The 13,862-nt window shown below is 35.1% G+C and overlaps 1 protein-coding gene across 1 annotated transcript in view; it reads left to right on the top strand.

Annotated features, from left to right (window-relative positions):
• The window catches only part of PDHX (pyruvate dehydrogenase complex component X), a 75,715-nt gene extending 67,868 nt beyond the window's left edge, over window positions 1-7,847 (top strand). Inside the window, exons 9-11 of the mRNA XM_004264000.4 lie at window positions 1,610-1,768; window positions 4,180-4,244; window positions 6,693-7,847. Coding sequence (XP_004264048.1) covers window positions 1,610-1,768; window positions 4,180-4,244; window positions 6,693-6,951 — 483 coding nt within the window. The 3' untranslated portion in view covers window positions 6,952-7,847. The remainder of the gene's footprint in view (window positions 1-1,609; window positions 1,769-4,179; window positions 4,245-6,692) is intronic.
• Window positions 7,848-13,862: the final 6,015 nt, after the last annotated feature.

The following is a 13,862-nucleotide window of genomic DNA, read 5'->3' as shown; positions in this document are numbered from 1 at the left end:
CTTTCCTTTCTCTGTGCTTGTTTCAGTATTACAAAGATTTGTATTTCTTGAAGTTTTATAGAATTCACCAGTAAAACTATCGGAGCCTAGTGCTATTTTAAGGAAGGGGCCTTGGCAGCTTTCCCATTTTTTTCCCCTATAATTATCAAGCTGTTTGGTTTTCAGCTTTTTCTTGAATCGATTTTAGAAATTTACATATTCCCAGGAAATCATTCATCTCACCTGGATTTCCAAACTTATTAGCCTAGAGTTATTTGAATTTGTTTCTTATAATTATTTTAATGTCCTCAATGCCTGGGTTTATTCTGAACTGTCTCACTTTTATTATTGCATATTTGCTTTATCACTCCTTTTACATTGTTTCATTATGTGTTCCCTCCTTCTTTTCCCTAGGTTTATTTTGGTTAGAAATATCTTGTTAGAAAACTTGAATGTGTAATTCATTATAATTATTTTTTATTAATAAGAAAGTTTAAGATGAATTTTCCTTTGAATACAACCTAGGCTTTATCCTAGAGGTTTTTGTTACATAACTTTCTAATTAAATTTATTTGCCAGACGTTCTTCATTTGTGAGGGTTTGTTTGTTTTGTTTTGTTTTTTTCTTTTACTTCATTGTCCATGAAGAATTTAAAATCTTCTGGGAGATTGGGACTTTATTATTTTGACACAGTGGCATTGTTGAATGAAAGAGTTGAGCCTTGAAAGAAGAAGTGAAAATTGCAGTTGAACAATGGTGAAATAGAAATGAGTGTAGCATAAGAATGAGAAGGCTGAGTAAAGTGGAAATTCATCTTAGGGGAGTGGTCAGGAGTAAAATTAGATTGGATGGAATCAAATTGTGGATTGCCATGCTTAAATGACATGCTGGGAGGCTTGGGTCTCACTCTGCAGAAAGCAATGAATTTTTGAGAAGAGAAATTAGTTTTTGATATCTGTTTTTCAGCATCATTTTCTCCAGTGATGTCTGGCAACATTATCAATACATACTGTTCCCAGGCATTTAGTCATCTCCCGGTTTTTTTCATCCTCAGTGTAGTTGTATGTATATTAAATATATACATGCTCATATATAGTATATAGCATATGTTTATGAAGCCTAGGAAATCTCTCTTAAATAGGGAAGTCATTTATTAAGGGCCTGCTAATATTTCCCAGGGCTGCACTAGAAAGTCAGGCTTCCTCATGCCATAGAAGTAATGTGGTTGGATGTCACTACCCCTCTGCCCTCCCCTCTTCTCCTCAAGATCATGTCGGTCATCATATGAGACAGGAAGGTTAACAAACGTTAAATACTTCCTAGCAATTAGGTTTAACAAAGGAAGCCCTTTTCTTAACCATGATATAAAGAGATCAAAACATGTGTACATCATCAGAATTTCCTCAGGCTTGCTTCAAAAAGGATGGTATGTTTAATTATTCTTCCCAAACATAAAAGATATTTAATATAGAGGTCCAAACCACTTTTTTCAAATCGAAGTTTTATTTATTTCCTTCAGTCTAGCTGTATTCCCTTTCAAAACTACATAATAATGTTAGTTATTTTTCCATAACAACCTTGGTCTAAAGCCACTTCTTTAGCAACATTTTTCTCTCCTTTTGCTTTCTAGCAAATGCCGAGTGTTAATGTAAGCTGGGATGGAGAGAGCCCAAAGCAACTGCCCTTTATTGACATTTCAGTGGCTGTGGCAACAGATAAAGGGTTAATTACACCAGTCATCAAAGATGCTGCTGCTAAGGGTCTGCCAGAGATTGCTGACTCTGTGAAGGTAGGTTAGCATAATCTGCCACGCTGTGAGATACGTGTGTGTGCATGCACGTAATGTATATTTTTGGTATTTCCAAGTGCTTATCAATTACGTATATAGACTTTTAAGCTTTTATACAGGTGCAACCCATTTTAAGAACATTTAACATTTAAAAATTCAGAAATAACATGTACAAGTTAAGGCCAGCTGTGTTCAAGTTGGCTGCTTTGTTTCCCAAAGTCTATAATGCAACTCTAGAGATGGTATTTTAGATAAATTTTAAAATTAAAGCTGAAACTATATTTCTATCAAAGTGGTAATGGACAGACCTCACTTTTCACAGCATTTTATTCTTAAAAGTTTATTCATTTCCTCTCTACAGTCGAGACCACTAGAAGTACTTGGTATTCCAGAAGCGAAACCGCTTTCCTTTTCCTGGGGTCCTATATGGAAGAGTCAGCTCTCACCAAAAACATCACATTGAATAGGCGGAACGCAGGCAGTAGGCCAGCTTCAACAGTTTTAAGAGGCAGAGGCAAAGTTTAGCTCCTTAGTACCCAGTAAATTTGTTGAATAAATTAGTAAGGCATGTGATATATTTTAGAAGTATTTGCTAGTCAGCTTGTATTATGTCTTGTCAACTGGATGGTTCAGGAAACATGAGCTTTGATTTTTACATTCACACTCCCGGGAAATACCAGTGAGAATTAGTTACTTTCAAAACCAATGATCCTCATCAGAATCTATTCTTATTCCACACTCTTAGGAATTCGTTGACAGGAATATCCTGCTGATGTTTTGGGTCTATAGAGATTTTCTTAAAGTGTATTTATTACGTGTGCTTATCATCTGTTTTTTTTTTTTTTTTAATGAATATGTTTTTTATTTGTTGTAGCCTGGTAACTCATCAGGATGTGTTATGATCATCTGCCTTTAGAGAAATGCCTTTTAAAGTTCATGTGATACGTGCTTGTTCAGATCATGTGAAGTTATTATATTGCTTAAGGCAGGAGAAATGCATTTGTAGATTGTCCTCTCTACTTGTAATATTCCAAGGACTATACAAGTCTAAATTCATCTTATTTTTTTCATTCTGGATCTAAATAGTTTTGTAAGTAACTATATCCAAATAATATAAATCTGTAATTGATTCATTTGGCAGTAAGTCACAGTGATATGTTGAGATCGTTTTTTTGATTTTTAAAGAATGTTTTATTTTTCAAAAATTAAATCATCTATGGTTCAAAATTAAGTAGTTTTCAGTGGGGATTGTAATTGTACCTTTTGTTAGCTATACAATATAGAATATTAAGTAAACCCCAGATTTATATCTTCTACCCAATGACAGTAGCTTATCTCTATTGTCCCCCTCATAAAGTAATTCTTCATTAATTTTTCGTATGTAAAGACTCAGTCTCTGTCCCCTTGCTTTTGAAGCATTGAAAAATAAAAATTAAGATGTGTGGTTAATTCCAAGTAGAGGGAAATTCAACTACTTTTCCTCATATAGCTCTCAGAGTGTTATCTGTCTTTCCCTCTGTAAGGTTTTAGACATCAGTTTTGTCAAGGGTGTAGTGAAATTACTACATTTTTACGTTCCTTGTAGCAGGGTAGACTAGCTCACAGGAAATGTTTTAGCTATAGGATCAAGAACCAAAAAAAAAAGTTCATTTTCTAGGGCTTTGTAATTCCATTTCTGAGAACTTATATGAAGGAATTCAAAAGAAACAAATGAACCAAATTACAACACTAGGAAAATGACTAAATTGTGGCAGGTGCAGTATTTAGAATGTTAAACAGACATTTAAAAATTAGTTGCAAAGACTAACAATACAGAAGATGCATATAATACTGAAAAGTAACTATAAAATTCTCTGTTTTTTTAACAACTGTTTGAAGTTATATATATGTTATGGGTGAAAAAGAAGCAAACACTGAAATGAAAATCGATGCGTTGGTTGTGAGATTGTTGCCGTTGAATAATTTATTTAAAAGCTACTAGAGTAACAAGAAAGGCTCTTCTAATACTTTGTCTTACAAGAAAAAATTTTATAGGCAAAATGGAAAATTTCACTGTATATATAAAAACCACTGAAACATTCTGCACAGTGTACAAGGTAATTCCAATATTTGAAGAATTTTTAAAGGGAAATGATTTTTCTAGAGTTCTGATTCACATGTGTATAGCTTCTTGGATTATCTGTGCTCTAACTTACTCATTTTTTTAAGTGTGTTAGAGAAAATTTTATATATATAATTAAAAATATATATATATATATATACACACACACACGTGTGTATATATAGTCTCTTATAAAGTCAGGTCAAGGCATATCAAAGATGAGAGTGTACCCTATAAACATATTTTTAAGTGACAAAATCAGCCATATAATGTAGTGTTGGTTGTCATGCTCTGTTTGTATTTTTCTCAGGCTCTATCAAAGAAAGCTAGAGATGGAAAATTGTTACCTGAAGAATACCAAGGAGGATCTTTTAGGTAAAATTTAAACTTAATTATTTGTAGCATCAGACATAAGACTTATGAAGTCCTTGTTAACCTGTTTTCATTTATTTTCTGAAGCATTTCTTTAAAAATTTAAGCTAAATATCATACTTTATTTAGACAAGAGAATATGTGAAAATGTTCTTCAGACAGTTAGTCTTTGATATGAATCAAAGCTAGTAGGAAGCCATTAGGGTTAGCTAGTTAACCCATTTAGATGTTCATAGAATGACATTCAGGGTCTGACATACAATAGATTTATAAACGTCAACTATTTTTTTTCTACTTGTGATTTATTTTAAGGTCCTTTGGGGTAAAATATTAACACATAGACTCCTGAGTTATTATCAGCTCTATTTTTGTTTATAACTTACAGTACAGTACACAGAGTGTAGCTGCAATGTTTTATGAAGTGAAGAAAGCTGTGTAACCAACCAAAGCAGGATAATAAACATTATCTGCATCCCATAAGCCTCCCTTTACCCTTCCTAATTCTCACCCCCTTGAGGGTAACCATGATTCTGAAAATTATCACCAAAGTTCTTGTTTTGCCAACTTTGATCTTTACATAAATACATATTTTTCAGTGTCTGACTTCTTTCGCTCAACATTAATGTCTGTGAGGTGAACCACGCATGTAGTTGTGTGAAGCAGTCATTTATTTATTATTGCGTTATAGTATTCTGTAGTATGCTGTATAAATATGCTAGTGTCCATTTCACTGTTGGGCATTTGTGTTGTTTACGGTTTGGTGCTCGTGAACATTTTTGTTAGTGTCTTATGGTGACTATATGTACATATTTTTGTTGTATAGACCTGAAAGTAGAATTGCTGGGTTTATAGCTTTGGTAGATCCTGCCAGATAGTTTTCCAAAATGGTTCTACCATTTTTTTCTTCCATCAACAGTGTATGAAGAATTCCCGTTGCTTCATATTCTTGTTAACTCTTAATATTATTAGGTTTTAAATTTTAATGAATCTTGGTGTGTATAGTGGTACTCTTTGTGGTCAGAGAAATGCAAATTAATGATGTTGAATACTGTTTTCATTTATCTGTCAGCCATTTGGGTATCTGGTAACTCATCGGATAAAATACCTGTTGAAGTCTTGTGTCTATTTTTAAAAATGTTTTATAGTAGTTCCTTTTTCCTGATACACAGACTTTTATAGGATATATATTATTTGAAATACCTTTCCCACTTTGTACCTTGCCTTTGAAACTTTCTTGATGGTGTTTTTTAATGAACAGAAGTTCTGAATTTTAATAAAATCCTATTTATCAGTATTTTTCTTTATAGTTAGTACTCCTTGTTTTCTGCTAGGAATTATTGTCTATCCCAGAGTCATGAAGTTATTCTTCTGTGTTATCTTCAGAAGCTTTGTAACTTCTCACATGTAGGTTGCAATTCATCTGAAATTAGATTTTTGTCTTTGATATGGAAGTAAAGGTCACGATGCTCTTTTTTTCCCCTTTGTGGATAATTAATGGACTAAGCCTCAATTATTGAAAAGATTACTACTTCTCTGTAGCATTGAGAAGGTAACCAAGTGTGTTTGGTCCTTTTCTGTATTCTCTCTCCTTTTCAATTGACCTGTTTGTCCTTCCCTTGCTTAATACCAGCAAACTGTAACTTGATATATGATAATGAAAGTCTTCCAAATTTGTTCACCATCAAGATTGTCTTTCCTGGCTTTGTACTTCCAAATAAATTTTAGAATCAACTTGTCATTTTTCATACACACACACACACACACACACACTAATCTTGCTCAGATTTTTATTGGGATTGCATTGAATTGTTTGATCAATTTAAGTTTAAGGAGAATTGACATCCTTATAGCGTTGAGTCTTCCAGTGAATGAGCGTGGTATAAACCATTGTTTACTTGTTCTTTGATTTCTTTCAGTTGTGTTTTATAATTTTTTGTTTAGAGGTCTTATATATGTTTCATTAGATTTAGTCCTAGATATTTTGTATACTATTGTAAATGGTATTATTTTCTAATGAAAGCAACTTGTATATAGATATAAATTTTTATATTGACTTATTATCTAGTGACTATGCTAAATTCATTTATTAATCTTACTAGTTTATCTATAGAGGCTTAGATTTTCTTTGTACACAATCAGTTCATCTGTGAATAATAAAGTTTAATTTCTTTTTTCTAGTCTTCATACCTTCTATTTCTTTTCCTTGCCATATTCCTCTGCCTAGGACTTCGAGTTCAATTCTGAATAAATGTTTATATTAGATACAATATTTGTGTGTTGATACTTGTTTTTTTGATCCTACTGTAAATGGTATTCTTTGTCTTTGGTCTTTGAGTAACTTGGAATAAGGTTCTGTGGCACAGTTTTTTAATAAAGTAAAAATATATGACTCAGGGAAAGGGTTCTTTGATTAAGGACATGCCATCTTCAGAGCTTTTTGTTTTCCCCTAGTATTTCCAATTTGGGGATGTTTGGCATCGATGAATTTACTGCAGTGATCAACCCTCCTCAGGCCTGCATTTTGGCTGTTGGGAGATTCCGACCTGTGCTGAAGCTCACTCAGGATGAAGAGGGTAATGCCAAACTGCAGCAACACCAGCTCATAACGGTCACAATGTCCAGTGACAGCCGAGTGGTAGATGATGAACTGGCTACCAGGTTTCTGGAAAGTTTTAAAGCAAACCTGGAGAATCCTATCCGACTTGCCTAATCCTCAAAGATGAGAAGTTGGTCTTTGGCTTAGTTAATTGTATCATTGTTACTGAGAAACATACACTATAGGAAAACAATTAGGTATTTAAGTGTAAAGTGAATGAAATGTTTATTTAGGGTGACAGAGTTTGACCTGAGTTGTCTTCATTTTCGTTTTGGGTTCAGAGTTATATAAATAAATAACAAACTGTAACTAATGGAAGGAAGAGAACATTTGGTTAGTCAGATGCATTTTTAATTTAACCACTGGTGCTGTACAAAAGGGATGTTCAGCTAGATGTAAATTAAATTAGATATTTGGCTCATTGGAGCATTTTAGAATATTTGAGGATGTATGATAAGTTGTAAAAGCAAAAAATTTTAGAACTCTACCTTAATTGTGTTGAAATTAGAAGTGGTCTTCAAAGAGATGCCCATTAATGTAGCAGTGGGACGTCACTTTTATAAGCACTGCTCTAGATGTACTTGAACAATTTAGTATGTACAGAAGTTTATTCTGGATACTAGCAGATAAATAAGAATCACTCTGTATTAGGGGTTGTGGCAACATTATTGAATTTTTTATGTATATAAAGCCATATGTTTTAGAGTGGTTTCTATCAGTCTTATTTTACACTTCTGTGACACTGTGAACTAAAGAAGAAGAATTAAAAAGAATCAAAGGTGAAGAAAGAGACCAAAATATTTTGTTTGCTTTGATAATAAACTACAGTGAAAACATCTAAACCTTCAGAAATAAACTGCTCACCTTCATACTGAGTTGGGATATATTAAAGTAAGTTATGCTATTTCCTACCTAACATTTTAAGTTAGTGTTGATTTAAACACATGTTGTTACTTAGTGCATTTTAATCAAGTTTATACTGTGCAATAAAATATGAGAAAATATAAAAATTTCTATTGTATTTTAAATGTCATGACACAGAAGTTTAGTACCTGGATGTATATTAGTAATTTCCCTGGAATAGCTTAAAAGGGATTCTACAGGAGGAGAGAAAGAATTTAAAATCACAGTTAACCCTTGTGAGGGTGAGGGGAGCTGATCCCAAGCAGTTGAAAATCTGCGTTTAAGTTTACAGTTGGTTCTCATATCCATGGTTCTGCATCTGGGGATTCAGTCAACCGGGGATCAGGTAGTACTATACTAGGTATTTACTGAAAAAACTCCACGTGTAAGTGGACATGCACAGTTCAAACTCGTTGTTCAAGGGTCAACTGTAATATGACATTAGGAAAAAATGGATGTGAAATGTAAAACTTCAGAAAGAATAGAAGGCCTGTGAAGCAGGTGAGAACGATCCTTTTTATTCCATTGATAATATGAAAATTTGACTAATTGTTGTAAAGGTTAGAAGAGCTTATTTCTCTCTTTTAACAACTCTGCTACGACTGACAAGCTAACTGTAACTGGAATTGGATGGTGATTTAATTAACTAGTCACAGAGCCGTGTTACTCTCTGCTGATGAGAATCACCAGAAGAAAGACTATGTGGTACAAGTTGTATGCTATGACATGATGAACTACTTACGCTCTAACAAAAGAGCTTTCTAAAATAATTAGAGCCCCAGTATATCAATTGCTAAGAAGTTGCTTAATCCAGTTAGTTTTGACAAGCTATTCTTTAAAAATAGTCTTCAAAACTTTTGTCATATTACTGAAAATTGTAACCAAATGCTGTTTTCAAAATAACTTTCATGAGTTACATTATTTTCAATCAGTTTTAACTGAAATTATTAATTTTTTTTTCTAATTTTTAAATCTGAGGAATAGAACATGAAACAGCTGTAAATCACCCTTGGCTTGGAGTTCTGTTTTTCCAATGGACTGACACGCTTAAACTGTAGTGCATCTGTTTCCCTGTAGGTGAAATGGGTGGTGATACCCGCCCCTGCCTGCCTTACAGAGCTGACATGGACTGCACAGGAGAAATGCTCTGTAAATTCAAGACATTTTAATTCTTCATGGACATCACAGCCAGGCTTTTCATATAATCAGTTGCTTCTCATGGTTTGACTTTTCATGGTTTGACTTCTCAGCTGTTGGAACAAATGCCCGTTCATTCTGACCAAAAAATATTTTCTATACTATTTCTATACTGCTTAGGTTTATGTAAGAAAATCATCATTACTAAAAATAGTTCTGTTGCAGCGTGAGGTCAGAGAATAACACTGATTTGAGAAAGGGGTATGGTGTCTTGACTGGGATCCTTAAACAGAGGATGAACTGTGTGCTGTATGAGCAGGCTGTCTTCCACGTTATAAATTTATACTTACTTGTAGTACTGATAGGGATCACACTGAGAGCATATGAAAATGAAATTTTATACCTTTTTTTTTTTTTTTCTTATTTAAACAAGGAAAATGACCAAAATGTTGGGAAGACTTCTAAGGAAAAGGCAACACACATTCTAGTTAACGCTTGGGCATGAAAATATCAATGAATATTAAAATTTATAAGTCAAAACGGCCCTGCTTCTCCCTGATTGCGACTTCGAGTTAACATCTTCAGGCACAGTTCACTGTCTATTTTGTGGCAGATTAAAATCTTCAGTATACTGCTGGCCAGACTCCTTTGTTTGAAACATTACTAAGAAATTGATACATACTGGTATAAGTGTTTTATATACATGTCAAATGGAACTTCTATTTTCAGATTTTTTTTTTTCCTTCCTGCATTTTAGACTTAATTTCACACTAAATTGTACAGGCCAGATATTTGGGCATTATGCTAAAAGTAAAACTAGTTTCCTAACCTTTTATTGAAAGATAGGTGGTGCTGTGAGTTAATATATTGTAGTTAGAGTGTGGGAGAAAAATAAAACTGACAATTCTCAGTTTTCAAGGAAAATTTGTCCTTATTACTCATTGCATCATGGTGGACTTTTTCTCAGGTGAAGTGAGGAAATGAAAGAACCAAGCGTATTGCTGGTAAGAATTAACCATTATTTTAAATGGTGACGTTATTAATGGGAAACTTTTGTTGACTTTTGAAAAAGGAAGTAACAGGGCAGAATTACTTTCAAGTTAATCTGGCCACAATATGCAAGGTAGGTCAAAATGGAGAGGACAGCCATCAGCAGGACCAGCTGGAAGCTTTTGCTATAATGAAAGTGTCCATTGGTTAGATTCTGTACCAGGTCAGGGGCTTTAAAGACGGGAGAAACTTAAGAATATTCGACATGTTCATTTGCTGTGTATATTATGAATATGTGGGGTTGGTGTGTGCTATCGGATAATGCAGCAACAGTGATGCAGTTTCCCAGTCCAAAACACCACCCTCCATGGCCCCCATCACCAGTGTACAAAAGGTTAAGATTCTGATAAGTTATGTACAGCAAGTGGTATATTTCAGGAAACATTTAAGCTTTTTGTAAATGGGAAACACAACAGTTTTCTAATAAAATCATTTGAAATAGTTTTGTGGATTTTTAAAATTTATTTTCTAGTGTCTGTTGATTTCAAGAGATGGGGCCGGGGAGGACTGAAGGAAGGTGTGGTTTGTCTAGACTTGTAATATTGAAGACACCATTGAATTGAAATTGTAGGGTACAAAGATGTATTTTGAAAAACCATTTGCCTCTGTTAGTGGCAGTCTTTTATTTCTTTGACCATACAAAGTTTACTTTCACATTTACTTATATTTTTTGCAACAAATCCAAGCAACCTTATTCTTCCTAGCAAAGTGGCTACTTTTTAAACCTCTAATTTAACCTCTTCTGTATATGATATATACAGTTAAGAGAAACTTGGGCTTTTATTAAAAGTTGAGAAATTATAGCAAAATCATTAATTAGTCATGATTTTCCTTTATTCACACCTAAAGTAATTTATTTTTTCTGAAATTTCTTAGTCTATGAAATTACTACTATAACTAAAAAAATAGGTCTTTTAAAGATAAGGCTACTGTGGTCAGATTAAATTATATTAGTCATAGCACTTTATAAAGCATAAAGTATTATATGAATATGTTAAATTTTTAATCACATAAATTTCACTTGTTCTACACTTATGGCATTTATCAGGCAGCTATAATTTATTATTTACTTAATAAATTACTATCCTTATCGAATGGAGCTACTGGTCTTTAGTACATACTTCATTTCCCAAGTTTGCATGCTTAAGTCAAGAGTATTTTAAGCCTAGTTTCAACTTTATCTGTAAACTACTGTGCTTTTGGTAAAAACTTTATCTCTGTGCCTCAATATTCTCTTACCTATAAAATGAGGAAACAGGAGGGAAAATCATACTAATGGTTGCTTACCTTGTTTAATCTTCTCAGTTTTATAAGGTAGGTATATCTTACTTTATAACCATCATCACAAGACAGGATAAGGAAAGAAACTCAGGGATTATGTTATTTGGCCAAAGGCACACAGCTCAGAAGCGCCACAACTGGGATTTGAACCTAGGTCTTTGTAAGTGCCAAAATTCAAGCTCACCACACTGCAGTATATAACTTTCTAGGTTGTGTTATTGCTGCAGGTATAGTTCTGTACTAACAGATAGCATATTCTACTTGCAATAATTGGAAGGTCCTGTTCTTCAATAATAAAATGTGTCTACTACATGGCCACTCTTTTTTTTTTTTTTTTTTTTTTTTTTTTTTTTTTTTGCGGTACGCGGGCCTCTCACTGCTGTGGCCTCTCCCGTTGTGGAGCACAGGCTCCGGACGCGCAGGCCCAGCGGCCATGGCTCACGGGCCCAGCCGCTCCGTGGCACGTGGGATCCTCCCGGACCAGGGCACGAACCCACATCGCCTGCACTGGCAGGCGGACTCTCAACCACTGCGCCACCAGGGAAGCCCTCCCTACATGGCCACTCTTAATTCATATTTCTCTGTAGTGTAGTAGTTCGCTTTGTGCCTTTCTGGTGATTGATGCAGAAAGTGCTGAGGAATTTTTGTTTTCATTATGGACAACTATTAACCTGCAATGCTGAAGTTAAGGGTTGTAACTTCTATCTCCAAATAGAAGGCTTAGGAAAATAGAAGCTTAAAAAAAAATTAGGGGCTTAGTTTCTCTAAGGATAAAAAACATGATATAGGACATTTTACTTTAATAAATATCTTTGGTCCGAGTTCAGAGCCAAAGGTAATTAATTACCTCAGTTTTTATTTTGGAAGCTCCAAGCTTCTATATTGACAACTGTATCTCAGGGTGAAGCCTTCTATATTGACCACCTTATCAGTCAGCATCCAGTATTTGCAGCCCACTGGGTGTTGGAGAAGTTCATTGCATTGCCCAGGACAGATCTGTCTGCAGTCGCCAGGGAACTATGAAGCCACCCTCCAGGGCGCGGGTCAGCCTCAGCTGAGAGGGTCACCGTGCCACTGCGGGTGGGAGGCCTGGAGCACCTGCTGTTTGTGTGGGGAGAGCCATGTGGGAAGGTAGTCATCAGGCTGAGCTGGGGCTGCCATTCTGGGCACAAGGCAGGGGCAAAGCATCACTGGGTGTTCTACGCCCACTGAGCAGTCCGGCAGCAGCTAGAATTTGGCAGTGTCTCCCAGGCGCCTTCTCAGAAACTTACTGTGCTTGCTGTAAAGGAGAACTGCTTAGAAGAATCATCGATTAGTGCAGAAGTTCAGAGCAGGCATTGAAGGGTACAGTTGAATCTGAGAAATTAATTAGTGGCTGGCACAACAACCCAACCAGATAGGCTGGGAAATAAAATGCGATCTTGTAATTTGGAATAACTCCAAATGATAAGACATCTTAGTAAGGGATAGCAGTCTATGTTAGATCTACTTTGTGGGTAGGAGTTATTTCAAATAAATTCCCCTGTTAGGTGAAACATTGATTAAAATGTGAAACAAAAGAAGATGTTGAGATATTATTCATTCAACAATGGTGAGCATCTACTGTGTGTCGGCACTGAGGATTCATAGTAATGGCCCTTACCCTCAAGCAGCTTAAACTACAGATAAATGAAATGCAATTCAGAGTTGCAGTAATCAGAGTCTGTGCATAGGACCTGGGCTGAGAGGCCAGTGTCACAGAGGAGGTAACATTTGAACCAGGTTTTTACATTACTGGTTATGACCAGCTCCTTACGGTTTCTGGTTTCTCTAATTTTAGTAACCAAATATTTAGCACTTGTTATACAAGCTCAGCAGTTCATTTTCCATGACCTTGACTCAGTACCTGTACCTATTACTATAATAACTTTAATCCCAGCAAAGCTTAGAAACTTAGTTGGGAGGAAAGCTACCTAGTGGCAAGTTGCATGGGCAGAGAGAACTTTACACACTACTGCTCGCAAAGAAAATATTCTTTGCCAGCTCATCATGCCTAAAGAAAGAGGCTGAGTTTGGAAGAAACGGTCACGCTTTGTATGATGGAAATGTGTTTCATGCCTCCACTCCTCCTACCTCTTCTCCAGGCCCGACTTTTTTGAAGGTGTCTTGTGTGTGCAAACGCATTTTATTAATAGAATAAGTCATCTGCCAGGACAGCCACTTCTTTAGGTAAATCTTCACGCCCATTGTTTTGCTTCTCAAGGGACCATCAGTCGAATTTATTTTCAGAGAATCAGGATCCTATCTTTTGAGTTCTCCAGCTGAGCAAAAACATAGGAGCAGGTAAAAATCAAGTTTTACTTTTACCATTCGGTATTTCTAATGCTAAATATCAAGCTAGTTTGTTCTTTAAATGTATTAGTTGAGAACGAATGCTTGTGAAGTGGAAGCCAACTTTACTCAGCAGTGAGCACATGCAGCTCTTGCCGTGCTACACAGCCACCACCGTTAACTAGGTTTCATTACTTAGTAAATAATTTGTGGGCATTCCATTTTGACGCCAAATCATCTGTTAATTATTGATGAATTAATAAGAATGTATCTTATCTCAACCTGTTAATTAAATACTAATTAGAATATCATGATGAGTTTCCAGGTATTCTCTTTATACCTAT

This window comes from Orcinus orca, chromosome 8, assembly GCF_937001465.1.
Source record: "Orcinus orca chromosome 8, mOrcOrc1.1, whole genome shotgun sequence".
NCBI lineage: Eukaryota > Metazoa > Chordata > Mammalia > Artiodactyla > Delphinidae > Orcinus > Orcinus orca.
This window is presented reverse-complemented; position numbering and strand designations above follow the sequence as displayed.